The sequence below is a fragment of the Bos javanicus genome, chromosome 24, assembly GCF_032452875.1.
Source record: "Bos javanicus breed banteng chromosome 24, ARS-OSU_banteng_1.0, whole genome shotgun sequence".
NCBI lineage: Eukaryota > Metazoa > Chordata > Mammalia > Artiodactyla > Bovidae > Bos > Bos javanicus.
This window is the reverse complement of record NC_083891.1, coordinates 50,208,419-50,232,906: the sequence shown is the minus strand read 5'-3', so window position 1 is coordinate 50,232,906 and position 24,488 is coordinate 50,208,419. Positions and strand designations below refer to the sequence as shown.

Below are 24,488 nucleotides of genomic sequence, written 5' to 3'. Positions count from 1 at the left end.
TCTTTGTCTCTGAGTTTGCTTTTGAAGGAAACTAAGCCAGTGCTTCCTCTGACTTTCCTCACTGATAGAGCTCCAAGCTAGGAGGAAGCTGTGGGACCAAGAACCAACCTCGGTCAGAAGGTTTGGAGTTGGCTCCAAGAGATGGTTTGAAACATACAAGGTGGACACTGGGCCTGACCCAGGTGATTGTGGAATGTCTTCCCTTTTTACCAATCTTTGTAGATTCTCTCCTCACCTCCCCTTCAACTTGCAACCCCTCAAAACACCTCGTCTTCACAGGTACAGGGAGAATCCAGCCATGTTCCGATGACTCAACTGCTGTTAAAGACAGCAGATAACGTGTAAATGAATGAGAGTAAGTAGACGAACAAATGAATCTATGTTCCAATAAAACTTTATTTGGCCCATCCCGATCAAGTTTAATAATGTTTAATAGATATTTTTAAAACATGAGTAATAGCAATTCCTCTGTAATAACAATTATATATGAACTCCTTGTCAAGATCAGCAGCTTGTTCCTTTACCAAAAAAGTAAAACCGCCCTCTGAGGACAAATGGCACGTGAGAGCGGTGAGCGTCTCCTTTTCTTAAAAAAAAAAAAAGAAACCCCAACACTTCATATTTACATATTTCCCAGGAAAAAATTGGTCAGTATGGTTAACTGTTTTTAAATATAAGTTTCTAATGTGTTGCAGGTTTCAATGTACAGATCCTAGTTAGCTGATTAGATTTAAGGTGCTGTTGAGGTGAGGGTGAACACAGCCTACGATCAACACTGGGGGATCCTCTGTTTACAGACCGGCTCCTATGGGCATCTCTGGGGGGAGCTGAACGCCGGTGGTGGAAACGGAAGAGCGTTTGCCGGGGACCGGACTCCATGCCTCTGCAGAGGACCTGCCATGCTACACACTGTCCCCTGAGGCTCTGTGAACGCGTGCACCTCTGGTTTGCTAAGTCACTTCAGTTGTGTCCGACTCTGTGGGACCCCATAGATGGCAGCCCACCAGGCTCCCCCGTCCCTGGGATTCTCCAGGCAAGAACACTGGAGTGGGTTGCCATTTCCTTCTGCAATGCATGAAAGTGAAAAGTGAAAGTGAAGTCGCTCAGTCGTGTCCGACTCTTCGAGACCCCATGGACTTCAGCCCACCAGCCTCCTCCGTCCATGGAGTTTTCCAGGCAAGAGCACTGGAGTGGGGTGCCATTGCCTTCTCTGGCACCTCTGGTTTGGCATGCTCCAAATTCATCCTAGCCTAAGCTAGGGAGAACATGGTGGTCTCAGGTCCCTTCTTTTGTCATGGGGACCCCCTGCTGATACCTGACCCCTGAGGGCCCTCAATGTCAGCACCCCACTTTTCAGACCTTCCTGCCTTTCTTGATTCCTTGTCCCCAAGGCCCCTTGCTCTCCAGTACATTTCTTCAGGGCCTGCTGTTTGCTAGGGCTAAATCGATGATCAAACCAAGGGCAGAATTAATGAAGGTCGATGGGTCCTGTGTGAGAGCGTCTCTCCCAGCACATCTGCTCTGTTGCAGGCACTTCACTGCTTTCCTCCAAAGGGGCAATTTGGGCTGAGAACACAAGCTCCCAAGGTAGGTTTGGAGTGGGGCTGTGTGTACTAGGGGTGCAGGGCAGGCTGCAGGGATTCTTGGAATTGCTGTCTTCAAACTCACCAGTGTACGGCATTCCCTGGGGAACAAGAGCTGTGTCACTGTGTCTGCGCGTGTGTCAGAAAAGTGCATAGGAAGTTCTGGAAAAGGTGTGTGCACAGGCCTGGGAGGATGGGTGATTTTACCCACAGATCCCAAACTGGTCTGATCTGAAACCAAGAGTTCAGATCATACCGGGGTGAGGCAAATGGGAATATTCAGTAGTTGCTGCTACTGCTAAGTCACTTCAGTCGTGTCTGACTCTGTGCGACCCCATAGACAGCAGCCCATCAGGCTCCCCTGGCCCTGGGATTCTCCAGGCAAGAATACTGGAGTGGGTTGCCATTTCCTTCTCCAGTGCATGAAAGTGAAAAGTGAAAGGGAAGTCGCTCGTCGTGTCCGACTCCTAGCGACCCTATGGACTGCAGCCCACCAGGCTCCTCCGTCCGTGGGATTTTCCAGGCAAGAGTACTGGAGTGGGGTGCCATGAAAGCCAGGAAAAAAAAAAAAATACGCTTGTTGACAAGGGGAAAGAAGCTGGCTCAATGTCCAATTTCAGAATTCACAGGACACGGCTCTGAGTAAAAGCACACGGAATGGGTAAGCTGGTAATGGACAGGGAAGAAACGTCTTGAACCAAGTTTTGTGAGAAAAAGGCCAGAGTGACCCCAGTAGAGGAAGACATTGTTCAGTGGACAGATGGACAGACACTGGCCTGGGGGCCAGGAGACTGGGATTCAAGGCTTGCCCTGACACCGGCTAGGCCCCGATCTTATTAACAAGTCACTTGGCTTCTCTGGACCTCACTGTGTTTCTCATCTGTGAGCTGAGGCTGCTTGGACTAGAGAGTTCCAACCCTCTCTGCCAGGCTCCTCTCCAGGCAGCCACCCAGGTGGGGCCTGTTGACTGCTAAGACCTTTCTGCCCTGGCACCACCGCTGATAAAAACACAAGGGCCTCTTCTTTGCTGGGAAAGTGATCAACCCCCCCACACCCCCCACCCCCCAAAATAGGCTCCTGTTCAAACACGCTCCCAGAGGTTAAAGGCTAGTTATTAAGGCAGTTTAAGAAATGGACATTCCTCTCGCTCCTCGGATCCTTCCTGTTTCGCTAACCCCAGGGCAGCAGAGAGCGGGTGGAAGGGCTGGTGGAGGTGCCAGGGGGGCGGTCCCCTCCGGCCTGGGCTGGCTTTCCCCGGATGGTTTCCGGGGGAACGGGCTGAAGCGCCCCTCTGCCCTCACCACCTTTCTTTGGAGAAGGCCTCGGTCTGCACGAGGTCACCGGGGTGCTCGGAGATGCACGCGCCGTTGAGGTCGCCCAGTTTATTGTCCGGCAGGTCCTCGGGCTTGGTGCAGAGCTTCAGAGCACGGGAGATGAACACGTCCAGGTCGAACTGCGGGCTGGCGCCCCCGTCAATGGGGGCCGGGCGGCCGGGTGGGGACCGGCGGCGTTCTGGGCCGTCAGGGGGCGGGCTGGCGCCGCGCTCGGGGCCGCCCTGCGTGCTCTTGACCCACTGCGCGATCTCCAGGAAGAGGCTGGCCGGCTCGTCGTCTCGCGGCCCGGGGTCCACAGTCACCGTGGCCACGCCGGCCACCCCGGCAGCGGGGGGCGCGCCGGCTGCCTGCTTCCAGTGCGACAGGTCCAAGATGAGCTTGGGCTCCGAGTAGTGGTGCGGCTTGCTGTCGCGCCACAGCAGCTTGTCCAGGTAGGACGGCGAGCCCACTTTGTAGTCGCAGGAGCGCCCGTAGTCGGCCTCGAAGGCGCGCTCCATGGACGAGTGTGACTGCTCCAGGAAGCGCTCTGAGCTGCTCTGGGAGTCCTTGCGCGGGTCCACCTGCACGTCCTCCACCAGTGGCGCTGACCCCGCGCGTGGGTCACGCTGCCCCTCGCTCGCGTCCTGGCACCGGTCGGGCCGCCACTCCAGATCCGACGACAGGCTCACGGGGTACCTGCAAGGTAAGACGGGATGGCCGTTGGACACCCCCCTCTTGCCCGCCCCGCCAGCCAGGGTGGCTTTGCAGAGGGAGCCACCCCCCTCATCACTGTTTGCCCCCCAACAGCCAGGCTTTCCATTCCTTCCTAGTCCCCCCAGCTCCTGCTGTCCCCCACCTCCAAGGTGGGAGGGACATGGGACAAAGGAACAGTAACGGTGAGCCCCCAGTGCGCACGTGGAGGGACTGATTGTTTCCTCTTGTATTCAAGGGGCTTCCCTCAGAGCTCAGTTGGTAAAGAATCGGTCTGCAGGAGAGCCCAGTTCAATTCCTGGGTAGGGAAGATCCGCTGGAGAAGGGATAGGCTACCCACTCCAGTATTCTTGGGCTTCCCTTGTAGCTCAGCTGGTAAAGAATCTGCCCGAAATGCGGGAGACCTGGGTGCGATCCCTGGGTTGGGAAGATCCCCTGGAGAAGGGAAAGGCTACCCACTTCAGTATTCTGGCCTGGAGAATTTCATGGAATGTATGTATAGTATTCATTCAATGTGTGTGCGTCCTGAGTCACTTCAGTCGTGTCCCACTGCTTGTGACCCTATGGACTGTAGCCCGCCAGGCTCCTCTGTCCATGGGATTCTCCAGGCAAGAATACTGGAGTGGGTTGCCATGCCCTCCTCCAGGGGCTCTTCCCGACCCAGGGATCACGCCCTGCACTGTCACGCCCTTTACCACTGGGGCCTCTTTGGAAGCCCATTCATTCAATACCCTACAAATATTTCTTGAGCACCTCCTCTGTGCCAGGTGCTATACTGGGCATTACTGGACACAGCAGGCAACAAAACCCTTGTCACCTTGGAATGCATTTTCTAGTGGATCCATGTATGTAGTGCTCCTCAAATTGTGATGTCCACACAAATCACTTGGGGACCTTGTTAGAACGCAGATCTTGATCCAGTAGATGAGGTGGGGTCTGAGAATCTGCGTGTCTAACAGGCTCCCAGGTGATGTGATGCTGCTGGTCCGTGGCCCACACTTTGAGTAGCAGGGCTCTGATGAGTGCTTCACCACCTTGGCTCAGATTAGAATCACTTGTGTGTGTGTGTGTGTGTGTGTGTGTGTGCGCGCGTGTGCATGCGTGTGTGTCGGGGGGGGGGCAGGAATTAAAAATAAAGTTCCATGCCCGCCCTGCAACTCCAATGCTGATTCAGTATGTCTAGGGAAAGGCCCGGCAGTTCATCAGACCTCTCCAGGTGTTTCTAAGTTCCAACCAGGGCTAAGAACCCTGCCCTAGGGGTTCCGGTTGGAGGCTCTTCAGGACTTTGTGCAGATGTGAGCAGGTGGGGCGTACCAAAGAAGTACCCTCTTTGGTACCTCTTGGCGTACCCTCAAAAGAGGCCAGGGATCCTTGTAATTCTGCCCTCTGTTGACTGTCCTGGGGCCTTGGAGAGCAGCTGCCCAGTGAAGGGCAGGTGGGCAGGCGGGCAGGCCATCAGCCTGGGCTGAGCCCTCCCCATGTCAGGTATTCTATGCAGAATTTAGGGGATGGGGAGGCAGGGAGCACAGAAGAAACCTCTTGGAACAGGAGGCCGAGTGCTCACACAGGAAAAACCAAGGGCAGGCTGGTTTGACTGTGTAACCAAGCAGGCAGGCAGCTGCGGTCCATGCCTTGTGGTTTGTGAAGCACAGGAAGGTACCAGTTCTGCCTGTTGATGCCATTAGGGCAGGAGTCACTCCTCGAGGTGAACACTGCCTCCTCCCATGAGGGTACTTGAAATGGCAGAGATTTCAGGAGGAAGAACTTGTGAAAAGCGTCACTTTTGGATGCTCTGTTGGTTCTATTAGAAAGAAAGTTCTGTTAGTTTGAGGTTTCAGAATCCCCTCAAACCAGGACCAGCATCTTGGTAAGGGTTAGGCTGGGACCCTGGACAGAGTATGAGTATGTGCAGATGGCATTCCTGAGGATTCAGAGCTTCAGGGAGCCGTGAGTGCTCCAGCTGCATGACTCACGGAACTGTCTTGCCAGTTTCTACACTGGCTGGACTGGGCATAATTCAAAAAGGAAAAGCTCATATTCATCCCATTCTTCTGCAGCTCTGTGATAGCATTTAATAACACCCCAATGGGATGTCTTTCACTTTTGGCTGCTACATTGCTAAGGGCCAAATGTATTGGGTTAGCCAAAAAATTTGTTCGGGCTTGTCTACACGATGGTATGGAAAGCCCTAACAAACTTTTCGGCCAACCCGATAAGTTGTCCGCAGTCTCCAGGGCAACCCTGTGGAGTATTATCACCTGCTCCATAGGTGAGGACACGAGTGTTCAGAAGTCAACAGCTTGCCCAAAGCAGCAGGGCCTGTGGGCAGGGGCTTGTCACCGCCTTCGTCATGCAGGTGTGATGGGAAAAGTCAGAGCAGAGAAGCCCCAGGTTTAGAAGTGGTCAGAGTTGATGGGCAGGGGCCAAAGAAACCCTGCTACAGTTTTTCAGGCACCAGCCTCAGGCCATAGCCGTGATGAGCATGGATGAACCCTGCCACGCCAATGCGCTGTGCCCTAGACGCTGTGGAGTGGAGGGGGCGGGGCTGCAGGGACCACATTCAAGGGCAGGCCTAGCATGGGAGCAGCAGAGAGGGTCTTCGTTAATCTCTGTTTGCTCGCAACATTTGATAACAACCATTGACAACAACCAGCCTGTCCTAAAATAGCAAGGTAGCCCTGACCCTCCCTCGGAGCCTCCTTAATCTGAAACCCATCATCTGTCAAATGACCAAAAAGGATACACTGCTCATCTGTCACTTCTGTAACTAGCTGTCACTTTCTCACAGCAGCAGGGCTCCCACTTCGGCCCCCTCGGAGTCCTAGCTGCTAAGCCCTGGAGTTCTGTTTCTAAACGGAGCAGCTACCATCGCTCCCCTCCCAGAATTAGCAGGTGGTGATGCCTAAACGTTTCTGCCTGATCTAGAACATCAGAATGGGAAGGGCCCTGAGAGATCATTGTGTGCTTATGTGGAGTTTGTAAAAAAAAACAAAAAACAAAAAAAACATATCTTCTCCCCAGCTCTGACTCATTGGTAGTGACTTCTAGGCACACTGGGTTGAGAAGGATTCTGAGGCCCGGCCCAGCTTAGGAGAGAAGAGTTCTGCGAGTGTTAACGGTGTCTGACATGAGACAGGGGACTGCCCCTCGTGGCCAGGTGTTAGCCCTGTGACACGACACCAGTCTCCAGCCTCTCTGAGCTGTGGCTTCCTCGTGTATCAGTGGGCAATAATGATAATGGTGCCTGCTTTACTGGCTTCTCAGGAGATGCAAAGGGTGTGAAGAGCAGGAAGGTGTTGTGTGATGGTGAACTGCACCTTGTTTTCTTGCATTGCTGTGCTTTGCTTTTCTGGGGTAAATTCCCAGCCTGCAAGACGTGAGCTCCAGCCGCGGGTGCACATGAAATGCTTGCCCAACTCTGTGTTGAGCCCGGGTGTGCGGTGCAGCTGGGGTGGGGAAAGAGGGTGGCGGAGGCACAAAGGCAGCCCCTGACTGCACGCGCAGGACACAGCTGTTCATCTACAGCGAGCATCTAGGGACAAGGAGGAAAGGGCGGGAAGCCAAGCTGGGGAAAGCGCCCCATGGACTTTAGAACTCGGAAGACAGAAGGAGATGTCATGAAGGATCAGAGGCAGGTAGAAATGGGAGGATGGGGCCATGGACCCCAACCTCCAGGGCTGGGGCCCCTGGAGCCGCACCTGTCCCAGTTGGAGAGCTGGCTCTGGCTGGCGGCCATCAGCAGGATGTCGTCAATCTCATCCTCGATGCGGAAGGGGTGCTGTGAGGTGGGCTCGTCCTCCGGGCAAGAGTACGGGCTCATGTAGGGGTGCTGCAGCCCCATCTCGGCGGTCAGGCGATCCATGGGGTTAAAGGTCAGGATCTTCTCCAGAAAGTCGATGGCTGTGGGGAGCAGAGCAGGGCGGGATGGTCATTGGTGCCCTTGCCACACTGAGAATGAGACTCCTCAGCCTAGGGACGCCCCCGAGTGTCTGCACTTTTCCATTTGTGAAAGGGCTTCTTACCCGTTCCCTTTCTCATGACCCTCACCACAGTCTAGGGATAAATTCAGAGCAGATGCTGCTTTCTGACTCCACAAATGAATTAATGGAGGTCCAGAGGGCTTACCCTGGTAGCTGAGCTGGTGAAGAATCCACCTGCATTGCAGGAGACCCCGGTTTGATCCCTGGGTTAGGAAGATCCCCTGGAGAAGGGATTGGTTACCCACTCCAGTATTCTGATCTGGAGAATTCCATGGACTGTATAGTCCATGGGGTCACAAGTTGTTGGGCACGACTGAGAGACTTTTACTTTCACTTTCAGAGGGGTTACGGTCTTCCCAGGTGGCGCTTGTGGTAAAGAATCTGTCTGCTCATGCAGGAGACCCAAAAGATGTGGGCTCGATCCCTGGGTCAGGAAAATCCCCTGGAGCAGGAAATGGCAACCCACTCCAGTATTCTTGCCTGGAAAATTCCATGGACAAGAGGAGCCTGGCAGGCTACAGTCCATGGGGTCGCAAAGAGTCGGACATGACTTGACTGCCCACATACATACAATACATACAGAGGGATTGCAGTGACTTGTAAGATAAGGTCACCGTTGGTTACGGGAGGTCAGGGCTAGAACTTTGCCTTTGGCTGGATTTCTGCAGAGACAAGGAACGGGGTGGAGGCACTTTATGTGGCAGTGACCCCAGGAAGCACCGGTGGGGGGTCGGGGAGAAGCCAGCCAAGGACGTGCCAGTGAGAAGTTCCTGCTGAAGGCACCTGGGGCTCCGTTCCACTGGGTCCTCCGAGAGACAGCGTGGGACACGCCTCGGAGGTGGTCCCACCTGGAGGGGGGAGGCAGTGGCATCTCCATCCCCACCATCAGGTGTCGTGGGTTGAGTGCAGCTGTGGGGGGAGCCAGTGGAGGGCCCTCCTCCTGTAGGACTCAGCAGTAGAAAGCCTGAGTGAGAGCTGTCACCATGGAGGAAGGCGGGGGGACAGAGCCTGCCAGCCCAGGCCTCCTGGGTCCAGAGCCCTTTATCCCACATGTTGCCCCTGGAGGTTTGGCAGATCAAGGCCATCTTCTTCAAAACCTCCTGCACGTGTGTCTGCTCTCTTTCCCGCCTCTGGCTTCCGCTGGAAGTTGGTGCCCGTCGGAGCCTTGGAAGCTCTGATTGAAGATGGCAGAAGGCCTGTGTCCTGGGCAGAGGTCCCCGTCTGCCTGGACTTGAGTTGATCAGTGCCTACATCGCTAGCAGGTAGGCCATGGAGATTTCATGTCTATCAGCTACAGCACTGGCTTCCCCTTAACGCATGACCATCGCCCTCGCTCCCCAACTCTTTCTTCTTCTGCAAGTTCAACCTCCCACATGTTTTTGTGGGTTTTTTTGGTGCTTCTGATATAATGAGGCTTCAGAGAAGGCAATGGCACCCCACTCCAGCACTCTTGCCTGGAAAATCCCATGGACGGAGGAGCCTGGTGGGCTGCCATCTATGGGGTTGCACAGAGTCATTCACGACTGAAGCGACTTAGCAGTAGCAGCTGTGCAATCATGTGACTTTTATGTGGCCCCACTGGATTCCCAGCTGGGCTTTTCAGAGCCCCCAGGGTTTCTGGAAGGATTCTCAGGGAGGGGCATCTCTGGTGATTGAGAGGCAGGGTGGGGGGCAGGGCCAGAGCGCTCCTCTCCCTGTTTTGGGAAGAGACTTCCTCATCGGCTCTGTCCCCTGCGGTATAGTTGCTTCTTGTCAGCACAGCTCAGGACTGACGCCCTCGGGGTGCGGTCTCGGGCCTGCTCCCTTGTCCTGCAGCTGTGCAGTGGCGGCTGCTTGGGGGACACAGTCCACCCAGACTGTGTCCTTCGTGCCTCTGAGGGGGAAAGCTAGAGAGACAGCCTCTTCCCAGGCCTGTAGGCCCTCAGAGGGATAGCCCAGGGTGAGCCGAGGGACAGCAGCTGGCTCTTTGGGGCAGGCGGGTGTGATACCCTTTTCCCTACTGAAGTTTCGTTTCAGCCATACCTCTCTCCCCTGAGGTCAGGCTAACCGGGGTCACTTTTCAAGCCCAGAGACGGATGAGAGAACTGTGGTTGAAGCCAGCACATTGGGAGGGTGAAGCCGGCCCGGCTTTCGTGAACCTCTATTTGGCTCCAGGATCCAGTCCACACACGTCGCCTGGGCATTCAGAGCCTTGTGGGCTCTTGGCCTTGCTCACCCCTCCCACTTCACTTCAGACGATCAGATCCTGCTGATCCCAGCCCTCATCAGCTCTCCGGGCCGGCTCTCTGTCCCTCTCTGTGCCCGGTGGCTCTCACACCCTCCCCAAACCCCCAGAGCTCTCACTGGCCCCTTAGGATGTGTTCCTTCATCTGCTCATCTCTGACAGGTATCCGTCTTCCCAGGTAGACCATCTATCACGTCTCTGGTTTCTCTGAGACAGGCCCACAATGTTCAGAGAGGCTGCTGTGTGTGTGTGGTGGTTTGGGAAGAGACATGGATGACTCACCCCTGATCCAGAATTCCTGAGAATTCTGAACCTCCTGTCACATGGCAGGATTTCTACAAAGGCCCAAGAATCAAAGAAAATGTGGATGGGCTGAGACTTAATTTGTAGGGAATCAAATTGCCTCTCTCCCTTGATGACAGGGAAGCTGAGACAGTTTATTGATTGACAGGGGATTATGGCCAAAGACACGGTTAGTCCGAGTTCTTGGTTTTTCGAGGGGGCAGCAGGGGGAGCGTGGCAGAGACGGTAGCTGGTACCCATGTCTGTTCTCCTCTTTCAGAGTAATGGACACACAGTGGCAGTGGTTAAGTTTCCATGTCACAGCCTCACTGCAGCGAGGTGGGGCCAGGTGACTTACGCTCTGGCCAACAGGACATGAATGGAGGTGAGGTGTCCAAATCCTGGCTCATGACTTTAAAGGCAAGGGGCTGTCCTCCTCCCCCACCTGCCTCCAAGGGGTAAGGGCAACACCCTAAGGTGGTAGAGATATAAGACAGAAGGCGCTTGGACCCCTGGATGACTGTAGACCAGGTCTACCTCAGGGGCCCTGGACTGTCTACTTTAGATTCTTATATGAGAAAAGTAAACTCTTTTTTTTTTCTTAAGTAAGAAATAAATATTATTTAAGTTGTTGAGAATCTGGGTTTCTCTTACAATTGGCCAAACCTATATCCTATCTGATATAGGAATTTCCTCAAGCAGAGGATGAGATGGTTAGATAGCATCACTGACTCACTGGATATGAATCTGAGTAAACTCTGGGGGACAGTGGAGGACAGAGGAGCCTGGCATACTTCAGTCCAGGGGGTGGCAAAGAGTCAGACATGACTTAGTGACTGAAGAACAACAAGGAAGCCTCTAGCAGGTATGAGACTGGTGATAATCTAACATCTCAGATAATGGAGAAACTATCCTATGCCAAGGACTTTACAAACTCTATTTTATGTACTCGTCACAATGACCCTATGTGTCATGTATTAATATACCCATTTTACAGTTAGGGGAAACAGATGCAGAGAAGTTAAGCTTGCCCAATGCCGAACAGCTAGTCACTGGTGGAACGGGGAGCTGAGCCTGGGTCAGACTTGGAAGCTGATGAAACCGTACCATGCCTTCCAGAGGGGAAAAAGTAAAGGGAGGTGGAGGAGAGGGAGGGAGGCAAGTGAGAAAGAAGGAAAAGGAAACAAAATCAGGGTGAGAAGTGACTGCCTTGAGGGTGGCCTGACGGCTGAACTCGGTCTGGAAGCAGCGAGGGCAAAGACCTGCTGCCAGGGGGGTCCCCCGCTTCTGTGTCTAGGGACTCTGGTCCTTTCGGGAAAGACTGCCTGCCCCGGGCCCCAGGGTGAAGCCAGGGCGCAGAGCGCAGCCTCCAGAAGCCGGCCGGGCAGTCGGGCGGCGGTACCTTCGCTGTTCACTTCCGGGAGCAGCTTGCGGAGCGGCCGCTTCACCTCCCAGGTGCTGCTGACGAAGGAAGGCATCACCTTGAGCAGCTCGTCCTTGTCCTCCTCCCGGATCACGGGGACGGTCTCCAGGATGAGCTGCATCTGCTCCAGCTCGTGAGCCCCTGGGGAGGCAAATGCCAGATGGTTACGCGTGCCGCCCACCGGGCTGGTGGGTGTGGAAACCCCAGTGCCTAGGAGCCTAGGACAGTGGGAGCCCGGGGGCCTGGGTTCATTCTGCTGCTAACTGCTGGGTGACGGTGGGCAAGTTGCTTGCCATTTCTGGGGCTTGGTCAAATGCAGAAAGAAGGGCTAGTCTCTGGGGCCCATCCATTCTCGTAGCATTCTGTGCCTCTGGAATGGTCCAGCCTCATACAGCCTGAGTCAGCCCACGCTAAAACGATGGGAGCAGCCCGACCCGAGGCTTTCCAAGCGTTCCTTCCTATGCACCTCTGTGGCTGTCCTTTACCAGGCTGGGGGAGGAAGAGATTTTAAGGCTAAAAATGAGTCTTACCTTTTGGGTTCCCATTAGGAGGGGAAAAAAAAAATCAGGAATAGCAAATTAAGTTTGGGACATGTCATGAGCACACTGACTTGTGCTCCTCCAGGCAGAGGGAGGAAGGCAGGGCGTGCCAGGTCTGTGGGACAGGAGGGAATGGCTCATTCAAGCACTCATTCACTCACTCATTCGTTCACTCAACAAATATTTATGGAGTGTCCTCTCCCTGCCACGGACCATGCCACATGCTGGGAATGAATAGCATCTTCACCCATAAGAAGCTTCAGGCTTTCTGCTTCTTGGAAACTCAAGTCCTCTTCCACACCCAGGCCATCACTGATGCTGTTTCAGAGCTTTGATGCTGCTGGGGTGGGTCAGGTCTGAATCTTTGCCGCCCTCTGGCCTCTAGGCCATTCCGTTCCTTTTGTTTTCCCTTTTTGCATGAGTAGTCTTGCCATTCACCTCTACTGGGTTAAATCCAACCAAGCCAGTCTTCCTTCCTGACTCATCCAGCTGCACAGAGCAACCCCCACCATCACTGAGTCCCCTGGGGTCCCAGTCTTCCAGAAGCTGGAGGCCAAGGGCAGGGCTCTCCCGTGTCGCCCTGACGATGCCCTGTGTGGCACTAAGCGCATGCGAATGCTGTAAATGCTGAGCCAGAACGTGGCAAAGCATCAGCGTCTGCTCTGAAGGAGTCACTTGGCTTCTCCCTGCAGTGGCCTCAGGTAGAGTCGGTTCAAGGACTCTGGGAGCCTGCGGGGTCCCCTCTCTAAATGAGCACTCCAGATTGACCTCTCCCAGTGGCAGGGAAAGGGGAGAAAGGAGCTGAAAAGGTTGGGTGGGTGTTTTCATGGGTCAATCTTAAGGTGTTTGAAGAGACACGATTTCTTGATTTTGGAAGTTTAGTGCTCAAGATGTTTTTTTTTTTTTTTTTTCTTCTTCTTTTTTTTAAGCCAGTATTTTGCCTGAAATGGTTGATAACAAGGTGCCTCCAAGTAGTGCAGTCAAAGTCAGAGGCAACCTCAAAGAGGAGGATAGCAGGTTTTGTGATTAGCATGTTTCCCCTCCTTTTACTGAGCTACAGCAGAGGGGTAGGAGGGTGGCCTGGGTAGCAGCTTACCAGCAAAGAGCATCCTGCCCGTGAGCATCTCAGCCAGGATACAGCCGGCGGCCCACATGTCGATGGCTTTGGTGTAGTTGTTAGGGGAGAGGAGTAGGCGTGGTGAGCGGTACCACTTCGTTACCAGGCCTTCTGACAGGTAACCCTGGAAGACAAAACCCCAGCTTCCAATGGTCAGTCATTTGTGGACACCCTCCCTCCCACAGGGCTTCCCTGGTGGCTCAGCTGGTAAAAGAATCCGCCTGCAGTGCGGGAGACCTGGGTTCGATCCCTGGGTTGGGAAGATTGCTTGGAGAAGGGAAAGGCTACCCACTCCAGTATTCTGGCCTGGAGAATTCCATGGACTGGTCCATGGGATCACAGAGAGTCCAACATGACTGAGCATCACTCCCTCCCATACCTTTCTTCTTGTGCTTTCTCTAGGAGAAAAGACCCCTTTCACTCTCCATCCTTCCTGTTGATCATCTGTTTAGAGGGGTTCAGGCAGGTTTGAGGGGCTCAAAGAGTTTGGTGGGGGAGTCTTATGAGGCCCTGGAGTTCTTCTGTTCTGTGGAATGGGATCCAGGATGCCACTATTTAAGGAGCAACGCTTTCCCAGCCCATCTTGATGTAACAACACGTAACACTCTACCCTCATCTAGTAAGAAGATGGATAAACAGGAGCCGTACTCGAGTTCATTATCACCATCAACAGAGTAATGACGAGAAACTGGAATTTCATTTATTCAGTGGGCTGAATCTCAGAAATAGCTGGAAAATTGAAATCAAGCCAGTTGCTTTGGTGCTTATGATTAAATTAATTCTGCTACAATGCCAGACACCAATCTTCTGCTGGGAATGGACGAAGCTAGCTTCATCATGGGTGTGGGTGAAGGGCTTTGGGGAGCAGCCCTAAAGGGCAGACTGGACACAGCTTTGGTTGGCCCAGAGGGTTCTGGGAGTTCTACAGAGTGTGGGGTGGATGCTCTAGCTGATTTCAGCCACTGCTCAGTGTGTGGCCTGGGGTGGAAGCCCTTCCTATGGGAAATAATGACGTCATAGGTGCTTTAGGGAAATATAGCCAGGCCATGTGGAAACTGTTCTCTGTGTAATTCAGAAAGCATGTGCAACAGTGAAATCTGCAAAATGTCTATTTGCATTACCTGGAACAGTCTCTCTAAAGTGAAAAAAACAGACCTATTTGGTGGTCAAGGTCAGACAGTTAGCACCAGGGGTATCCAGTCAGGGAGTCTAGGGAACATTTTGTTATTTGCTGTTGTAATTTCCAATTTGGCATCTAATTTTCCTTTTCTGCTGAAGTAGAAAGTATCACAGACCCAGGTTAAAACAGAGGAAGAGTTAGGAAGCTCAAGTCCCCAGGAGCTTTTAATCAGTTAATCTGAAATCTCTTCACTTGTTGAGCAAAGATTTATTGTGTTTAAAACCCGAGAGCCCTCAGTTACAGCAGTTTTCTCTCCTCGGTGACACATGTTTCTTCAGAGCAGGACCTCAAACTGGTGGAAGAAAGGAAGAAAAGACTAGAGCACTCCCACTCCCCAGCCTCGAGGCTCCCAAATGAGCTCCTTGTAATTTTTAAACGTGCCCCCTTTCTCTGTCCTTTGGGCCTTTGCGTGTGTACCTTCCAGGGATGGGTGTCTTCACACCTGCTGTCCTTCCCGGCTAACTCACGCAGGTCTGCTTCCTCTCAGAAGCTCCCCAGCTCCCTGGGGTGAAGTTGAATGCCCCCTCCCAGGAGCTCCTTTACTTCTCTGGGGCTTCCCTGGTGGCTCAGTGGTAAAAGACTGCCTGCAATTCAGGGGATGTGGGTTTGATTTCTGGGTAGGGAATATCCCCTGGAGGAGGAAGTGGCACCCCACTCCAGTATTCTTGCCTGGAAAATCCCATGGACAGAGGAGTCTGGGGGGCTGCAGTCCCTGGGGTGGCAAAGAGTAGGACACGACTGAGCACTTTACTTATCTGCTGTTCCCATCCCACCTGCCTCACCCACCCAACCCCCGGGACCAGTGGACAATTCCCCCCTCATGGGCAGAGGCTGTATCTTGTTTCACAGCGGTTTCTGCCTTGCTCGTTTCTGTCCCAGGTCTGCCTCTTAGGAAATGTCCAATGAACACTGTTGAGTGGATGGACGGATGAATGAGTAAGGAAAGTCTCGCATGGTCTGAGCCCTTTCAAAATGGGGCCCCTACTGGAGGAACCACTGATCCCTTTCTTTAACAGACCTGATTTTACAGGGAGATCCAATTCCCACTTTCAGCAGTGAGTGAGGAGTTGACAAAAGTTGATGGCTTTTGCCTTACACTTTGCCTTGTTCCAGAAAGGACTGGCAAGTGTACTTTTTTTTAAAGCCAGGTTTATTGATGTATAATTTATAAGCAGTAAAATTCACTTTTTAGTGTATAGTTCCATGAGTTTTGACAAAGTATAAAATCATGTAACCACCGTCACAATCAAGATGTATAACTATCTGTTATCTCACACAATCCCCTCCTGCCCGCTTCAGGTCACCCCTCAGCCGCAGTTCCTTAGAAACCACTCTTTTCCATCCCCTTAGTTTTGCCTTGTACAGAATGCATATAAATGGAGTCACAGCGTGTGGCCTTTTGAGTTGAAATTCCTTTGCTTAGCCGGATGCATCTGGACTCATCCCTGTGGTTGTATGGAGAGTAACTCGTGAGTTTAAGTCTGACTCTCAAAATGAGACAAGCCCAGCTGTAGGTGCGCACATCTGGGTGGGTGCGTTATAAATAAAGAATGACCCAATGTTATTCTCCAGCCAGAAGGTAAGAGTGTCAGAGGAAGGCAAAAGCAGAGTGCTCATTGGGGAAGATACTGAGGGGAGTTTACTCTGATGTGTCAGTGAGCAGGCTGTTATGGAATTCCCTATAATTAACACCTGTCTGTCTGCAGAATCTGGGGCTGAAGTGGATGCAGGGGGCTTCCTTCTGAAGCACCTGCCCTGAATGTAAAAGATGTTTGCAGAGGCAAGGCTGCCCCTGATGTGTTTCAGGAGCCATAGGACGGAGGTAAAGAATCTGCCTGCCATGCAGGAGATGTGGGTTTGATCCCTGGGTCAGGAAGATGCCGTGGAGAAAGGAATGGCTACCCACTCCAGCATTTCTGCCTAGGAAATCTGATGGAGAGAGGAGCCTGGCGGGCTACCGTCCAGGGGGTGGCAAAGAGTTGGACATGACTAGCGACTAACTCACTTTCTTCCTGTGGCTTCTGCCAGGCTCTGGAGCAAAAGGAGCCCTGGGGAGGGAGGGATGGGAACAGAGGGGTGCGGGCATTTCTGGGTCAGGGCAGACCTGGGGGTGGGGTTGGGCAAGGAGGGGAGGTGGGTAGGTGGGATTTCTATGGAAGGTCCTGGGGAGGCCTGTGCCTGTGGTAGGGCTCCTGTAGACTCCACTAGAGGGAGGGCCGTTCGTGGAGCCCTGGCAGTGGCTGCGGGAAGCCTGGAGAGGCTTGCAACTCAGGTGCTCTCTGGGTAGCCGGGGGTTAACAGGTTCAGGAAGGCCCCTGGGCACCACACTTCCCTGGAAGAGGGGAGGAATGCACACATGGATCCTGTCTGATCTAGAAGAAACTGGGTCAAGGGAAAGAGTTATCAGGCTATGGAGAAGTAAGAACTTTTGACCTTGAGGGGGTCAACAGGGCTGTGGCGTGGATGCTGTGATTTTGTGGAGGTGCAAGTTCTCAGGAGAGTTCCCGGCGGATGTGCTGTGGAAATAGAAGCACGTCGCCCAAGGAATGGGAAAGACGGGGCACTTAGAGCCTGGGGGACATTGCAGAGGAGGGCATGAGAGCTGCCTCTGGATGTACACAGGGCTGTCATACAGATGGGGAGTTAAGCTTGTTCTCTGAGGCTCTAGGGACAGACGTGAGCCATGGCATGAGGCAGGAATCCAGGCAGTATAATAATAGCTCACGCTTACTGAGATACTTGAACTGCTCTCATGCTTCCTAGGGATTAACTCTTTTAATCCCTGAGGCAACCCCATGAGTTAGGGACTCTTATGGCAGTCATTTGACAGGGAGGAATCGGAAGCACAGAGAGGGTAAGCAACCCATCCATGGTCACCCAGGCTGCAAGCAGCACAGCTGGGATGCAGCGCCAGTTTGGGACGACGTAGTCCCTGTGATCTGAATAGATGGCTGAACTGCCTTTCGAAGAAAGAGAGCCCTCGAATCCACCAGGCTGTCCCAGGGTGGGGCTGGGCTCCTAGGCAGACAGGGATGGACAAGCTCACGGGAGATGAGCCAGCAGCACCCTGCAGGCCGCAGATCCTCGGACTCTGGCTTGCACTTGAATTCTTGGGCATCTGGGCTGAACACATGCAGATTCCATTTCATCAGGCCAACAAGGTGGTACCGATGCTGCAGGTTGGGGGACCGCATTTGAACCAGCAAAACCCTGGATGATCTTTAATATCCTGCCCTGCCCAAGGGATTAATGCCTTGCTCACAGGCCAGGCAGATTTCTCTAACTGAGCAGCAGACTGACCTGTAATAGGGGTTAATTCTTTGTGTTACAAGCACTCACCAAAAGATCATTTAGAAAAACACCACCTTCTCAGAGGCCCAGTTTAAGCAGAAATACATGGCCTCCCTCTCCACAGCCTCCTTCCTCCGAAGGTATAATTCTTATTTGTGCCAATATCCATATCAGGCATGTTAGAAGCTTTTTAAAACATAAAGAACACCACAGTGGAATCGCCTTTCTTCTTGCTGACTCCAAACTCATTCTGTTAAACTCATTTCCATGAAGATATGCAGCAGGGACTCTTCTCAAGCTGAGGAAAGGAACGCACAGTCTTACAAGCCCAGTGTACAACACAATCATTGGTAAGTCACCGGGTATGTTCTGTTTACAGCTTCCCTGGTGGCCCAGTGGTAAAAAATCTGCCTGCTAATGCAGGAGACGTGGGTTCCACCTCTGGATCTGGAAGATCCCCTGGAGAAGGAAGTGGCAGCCCACTCCAGTGTTCTTGCCTGGAAAATACCATGGACAAAGAAGCGTGGTGGGCTACAGCCCATGGGGTTGCAAAGAATCAGCCACCACTGAGCGACTGAGCATGCATGCACATTCTGTTTATGCAGCTAAAACACACATGGTGAACAGTGTGGTTAAATCAGCTGCCCTGAATTTTCATTAACTTCTCAAGTGAAAGTGTTAGTCGCTCAGTCATGTCCAACTCTTTGTGACCCCATGGACCGTAGCCCGCCAGGCTCCTCTGTCCATTGAATTCTTCAGGCAAGAATATTGGAGTGGGTAAGCCATTACTTTCTGCAGGGGATCTTTCCAACCCAGGGATTGAATCCGTGTCTCCTGCATTGCAGGCAGATTCTTTACCGTCCGAGCCATCATTAACCTCTAAAGTGGATGCCCCTTAAGTGCTGATCTGATGCCCTCCTTTCTCAGGGCTGCCCCCTCCCCACTCCCTGCTCTGGATCCTCTCCAGTGAAATTCATCTCTCCCCCGGTTTCCATGGAAATAACCAAAAGCCCAGTTAAGTTCCTATAGGCCTGCAGCCCCCATGTGGTCCCTTCCTTTTACACTAAAAAAAAATCAGAATTGCTTTAAAAAATGACTTATTTTTATTTGTGATAAAATACACATAAAATTCACCGTTTTAACTGTTTTTAAGCACAAAATTCAGTAGTATTAAGTACATTCACATTGTTGTCCCAGCATCACGACCATGTGCAAAACTGAGTCAATGCCTATTAAACAACAGCTGTCCACACTCCAGCCCCCAAAGCCCCCGTCGACCAGCACTCTTTCTGGCACTACTGAATGTGACTATTCATATAAGTGGGATCATACAGTATTTGTCTGTCTGTGACTGGCTTCTTTCACTCAGCATAATGTACTTCTCCCTGCTTTAAACAGCAGGAAGGTGGGAGCAATGGAGCTGAGCTTCTTTTTAAAAAGTACTTTCTCAAAATGTGGTTGTCTTCTCACTCAACTAGAGCTCACATCACAGATAAAAGCTTTGCACGTTATCCCTCTGGGATCCTAATCATCAGCTCTGAGTCCTGTTACAGTGCAAGACATGACAAAATGTTTCATTTGTTTGGATCGCCAGTTCTAATACCGCCGTCCTTGCCAGGACCAGGGCTGGGCTGGGTGGACAAAGGCTTGGTGCAGCTGCTCCAGCCTCAGTTTCCCCATTTGCTTGTGCTGCTGGCCTCCAGGATTTCCTCTGCGGGGCGCTAGAGTCCTAGAAATCTGCATCTCAGTCGCTAGCAATCTCTAAGTGAGGGGACCCCGCGGGGCCAAAGTGATTAATTTTTAATGGGCTGGACTGTGAGCGAATGGCCCCTTTTAGGAAGATGCATTAACCAGCAGGCCATAATTAGACACTTGTCTCTCGCTGACTTTCAAGGGGGAAATCTGGCAGCAGTCTTGAGCAGCGGCTCTCAAACCTGATACACATTAGAAGCACTTGGGCAACTTAAGACAAATCCCGATGCTTAGGCCACCAACCATGCTGATGACATCAGAGTCTCTGGTGGAGCACCCAGGCATCAGTCATTTTTAAAACTCTCCAGGTGACCCCAATGTGCAGCCATATTTGAGAACCAGTATCCTAGGGATCCCTGGCTCATTGGCTTTGGAAAGGTAAGCAGTATTTTCACAGTTCCCCAATTAGTGCAGGCTTCTATTTCTGGCTCCACTCAAGATGAGATGAATTCCTTGAGTGGCCACAGCAGTCTTCTCCAGACGGCTGACCCACAGGAAGGAAAATTTTACTGGAAAAGAACCAATAATAACAACATCTGCCATTTATTGAGAACTTAGGATGTGCTTGGCACTGTGCCACGTGCTGCTTTATTATCAGTGCATTTAATCATCAAAATGACCCTATGAAGACAGCACAGAGAAGGAAATAGTTTGACTAGGGCCAAATCAGGTCCGAACTGGCAATGCTGAGATTCCATCCTGGCAGAGAGCAAAACAAAGTCCTTGTAGACATGCATTTGGTAGGAAAGACAGCCGAGGGAGTGTAAGGAATAAAAAGTCAAGCAGGGTAAGGAGATACAGTGAGGGACTGGGTGGGTGGTCTAGGAAGGCCTCTGTGATAAGTGGGGAAGTGAACAGGGACCAGAGTGACTCAAAGGAGTGGCCCCAAGGCCTCCCTTTCTGTCACCCGTCCTGTCCCCAAACAGAAACACTCTCACCTTCACCCGCTCACCCAGCAAGCCCTCTTCTCAGGTCCTTGTTAACCCCAGGTGTAAACCACTGACAACAGGTTAGGAGGAGAAGGGAACGAATGTTTGTTGAGTCCCCGTTAGGCACAAGGGAGTTTGGCAGCATTAACTCAGCTGACCTCCTGACAACCCTGGAAGGTATTTCTTTTTTTCATTTTCTCTCTGGGGAAATTCTTGCAGGTCCCTCCCCTCTGCTTGGCTTAGCTGGTAAGCCTTTGTGATCCTGGACCTCTTTATTTCCAGATCACAACTCCATGGAAGGGGAGGCCCCGAAGGCTGTTTTTTCTAGGGTAGTTGCTCACTTTCAACGCGGTGACTGACTTGGATAAAAATCTAAGCCAAAGCAATGATCGATACGCCTGTGGTGGAATTTCAGACACTGATCACCCGTCAAGGGGAGATTATTTTGAAGTCTGTGGGCCATGTTTGAATTGCGGGACAAAGGTAGCTGCCACGTTCAAGTCCAGCCCTCTGAAATCTAGGGGCTCCCTCAGATGTGAGGTGTGGCTGTGGATTTCTGTTTGATGTGACCTTGATACTGGGAGCTGGGCCCTTGGGGCCAACCTAGAGGTCAGATTCAGGGCTTTAGTGCAATCCCTTCTAATTCACTCTCAAAAAAGAAAGAGAATATTCACCCCCCAAAGCACTACTGAGTGACGCAGACAATAGTCATGTTTGCCAGGAGCTGACCATGTCCTGCTGCTGCTGCTGCTGCTAAGTCACTTCAGTCGTGTCCAACTCTGCATGACCCCATAGATGGCAGCCCACCAGGCTCCCCTGTCCCTGGAATTCTCCAGGCAAGAACACTGGAGTGGGTTGCCATTTCCTTCTCCAGTGCATAAAAGTGAAAAGTGAAAGTGAATCGCTTAGTTGTGTCCGACTCAGCGACTCCACGGACTGCAGCCTCCCAGGCTCCTCTGTCCATGGGATTTTCCAGGCAAGAGTACTGGAGTGGGTCGCCGTAGGTACCACCTGAGCTCTGCGTCCTTTCCTTTGATTATCAGTTTCATAAGGTGGGGGCTTCCCAGGTGGCACTAGTTGGCAGGCGCTCATGCCTGGCAATGCAGGAGACATGAGAGATGTGGTTTCATCCCTGGATCGGGAAGATCCCCTGGAGGAGGAAATGGCAACCCACTCCAGTATTCTTGCCTGGAAAATCCCATGGACAGAGGAGCCTGGCGGGCTACTGTCCATAGCGTCTCACAGAGCCGGAGATGACCGAAGCGACTTAGCACACACATATGCTCACAAGGTGGGTGCTGTTACTGTTCCTGATGGGAGGGGGTGGGAAGCTGGGGCAGAAGGTCGGTGACACAGTGCCAAGGTCACCAAGTCCCCCAGAGGACAGTCCAGTCTCCGAAGTCCCTCTCCTGCTCCCAACCTCCCCCACAACCTCATTTCTGCTCACTCATCCCCTCATGGAAGGTTAAAATTCCCCCTTGTTCAGTTTGCGGGGAGAGCATACCCAGAAGAATGAAAGGCACTTCGTTGGGCAACTCTCCTTCTCTGAAGGCTCTGGGGTGTAAACTACCACCTGTATTGAAGGTAACAAAGATGGAATGAATCGGCTAAGAATCAGGAAGAGAGAGCCCTCGTGGCCTTGCTTGTTTCCATCCAGGATCAGGTGGAAATTAGAAGGCAGACTTGAGAGCATCCAGGTGGCTTCACTTCACAGATGTCAGTGGGAGGGGTCAGGCCTTGGGCTGCAGGTGTTAGAAACCCCTCTCTCCCGGGTCCCGAGAAGGGGAGGAGTCGGGGGGAGGAGGTGGTGGTCATTCAGGGCTCCTGATGCAGGAAGGCCCCTGACCAGGGGAAGGAAGCCTGTGTGTCGGAAGGAAGTCGCTGCTGGTAGAAGGAGCCAGAAGCACCCCATGACTGCTGAATTTGACTACCTGCCTGTCCTGGCGAGTCTCACCCACAATTGCTGCTTGTAGTGAAGGCAGTTATTTCCCCAGATGGGTCCACACCCCAGAGGGGCTACTAGGGGCAGGTAAGGCGTGTGGACAAACACCCTGGGACAGGTTGGCAGCGGCTAGTAAGTTTTTTTTTTTTACCGTCTCAGGGGCTAAGGATGCAGTCTTTGGCACTTCTCTCTGTCAGTGTAACCACTTCTCTTTTCTAGGTACATCTTAGGGACCAGTTGTTCACAGGATGTGCTGTGGGAAGTCCCAGGTAAGGTCCTTGTTAATGTGTATACCTGGGAGAGGAAACACACTGGCCCATTTGCTCCCTGTCTTCTACGGTCGCCGTGGCCGCTGCTGAGTGTGCTCCGTGTGGATGGAAACACACTTCCTCCCCCGTTTATCTCTGAGCCTCCGAGGGCCAGGGCCACTGGACTTGCTGAGCCAAGGCAGAGGGGCTGCCTGTTACAGAAGCCATTAGAGGTGTGGGGAGTGCAGGCACTGAGGCCAGCCCACTGCCCAGAGCGCACACAGGCGGCAGGGTGGAGGGGAGACCGCAGACTCCAGCCCTTCTCCTCTGTTGCTTCTGGCAGGGTCTGAATGCAGGCTCAGTAACCCTGCCCAACCCTGACTTCGAGAAGGGTCTTCTCTCCTTGCTGACCAGGCAACCAGCCGGCTCAAGTTATCCATCAGGAGCCACATCCTTTCTGCGGAAACCCTTCTCTTCCTACAAACGCTGCAGGTCCCTGGCATGAGCCTTCTTTAGAAGTGTCCCAACGCTGAGAGGCTGCCCGGGTCACCTGCGCCAGGAACACCGGTCCTATTTCAGACAGGTATTTTTAACAGCATTTCTTCAGTGTTTCTGGTGGTGCTGGCCCTGGGCGTGATGCTCTAAGTTAGGGGACTATCCTCAAGGAGCTTACAGCCCAATTCTAGACAGTGAGTTTGCTGGCTCAACTGCAAAGACAATCATTAAACCAGCAACAAGTCAACGCTGGGTGAGGGACAGAGAGGGGAGGAGGCAGGCACCGAGTGAAGAATGGAGCAGAAAGGGGGCAGGGTGGATCCATGCTGGGGGTGGGGGGCGGTGGGGGTGGTCCTTAGAAGTTATGAAATTGGGTATGGAAGTGAATATTTATTTTTGAATCAGAAAAGTGCAGCAAATTAAAAATTCTGAAAAGCTGGCAAATAGCACAAACATCACAACATTCATAAAAATAACATTTTTACTAATTAGCTGCTTGGCAAAGTGCGGGTAGCAAACACGTGAATGGATTTCATAATCTCTGATCTTGTCTATGACAGTTTTGTAATATTTTTTACAGGCAGAATTTAAAGGTAATACAGTGTTTGACAGATGATTGAAAAGGTAACTCAGTCTTTCCTCTAATACAGTCGATTCTTTAGTTGGGTAGATAGTCTAGAAGTTTCTTTTACCTTCAAAACTCGTTATCACCAATGTATAAATTTTCAAGATTATTGTCAAATTTGGGAAAACCTTACTTAGATATCCTTTTGCTTATGAGCTGTGAGATTTGGGGGCATTTCCAATTTTCTTACATGGTGACTAAACATCTGTTCTTTGAATCCATGACGCTCATCAACCCGGTTGTCCGTGATGTCCTACTTGATTTGTACTGTGAGCTACAGGGTGGGCCCTGCTGTTTTGTTGTGACACTCATGAGTTGATTTGGTGAGCCACAGAGGTATTCCTGGAAGTTATTCCTACACCAAGATGCTGGCACTAACTTAACTCTATGTAGAAGTAGCTGCAAACCATGTAAACATATCCACAGTTAAAACCCTGGACGCTGAAAGTTAAGTAAAGAGTCCCTGGTTGGTGATACACATCAATTTGCTGAGAGGGTGACCAAGAAGCTTCACATTTGGGACCCTCCTAGACCTTGCCCCGGAGAAGGCAATGACAACCCACTCCAGTACTCTTGCCTGGCAAATCCCATGGACAGAGGAGCCTGGTAGGCTGGAGTCCATGGGGTAGCTAGGAGTCAGACACAACTGAGCGACTTCACTTTCACTTTTCACTTTCATGCATTGGAGAAGGAAATGGCAACCCACTCCAGTGTTCTTGCCTGGAGAATCCCAGGGACGGGGGAGCCTGGTGGGCTGCCGTCTATGGGGTCGCACAGAGTTGGACACGACTGAAGCGACTTAGCAGCAGCAGACCTTGCCCCATGGGCCTCATCTTTTGGCTGGTTGTGGTCTG

General features: G+C 52.2%; 1 protein-coding gene across 4 annotated transcripts in view; it reads right to left on the bottom strand.

Annotated features, from left to right (window-relative positions):
• Positions 1–376: 376 nt before the first annotated feature.
• The window catches only part of MAPK4 (mitogen-activated protein kinase 4), a 172,899-nt gene continuing 148,787 nt past the window's right edge, over positions 377–24,488 (bottom strand). For all 4 annotated transcript variants that reach the window (XM_061400210.1, XM_061400211.1, XM_061400209.1 and 1 more), the window contains 4 exons: positions 13,152–13,296; positions 11,496–11,657; positions 7,306–7,507; positions 377–3,592 (listed from right to left, as the gene is read on the bottom strand). In XM_061400210.1, the coding sequence (XP_061256194.1) occupies positions 2,881–3,592; positions 7,306–7,507; positions 11,496–11,657; positions 13,152–13,296 (1,221 nt within the window). In that variant the 3' untranslated portion in view covers positions 377–2,880. The remainder of the gene's footprint in view (positions 3,593–7,305; positions 7,508–11,495; positions 11,658–13,151; positions 13,297–24,488) is intronic.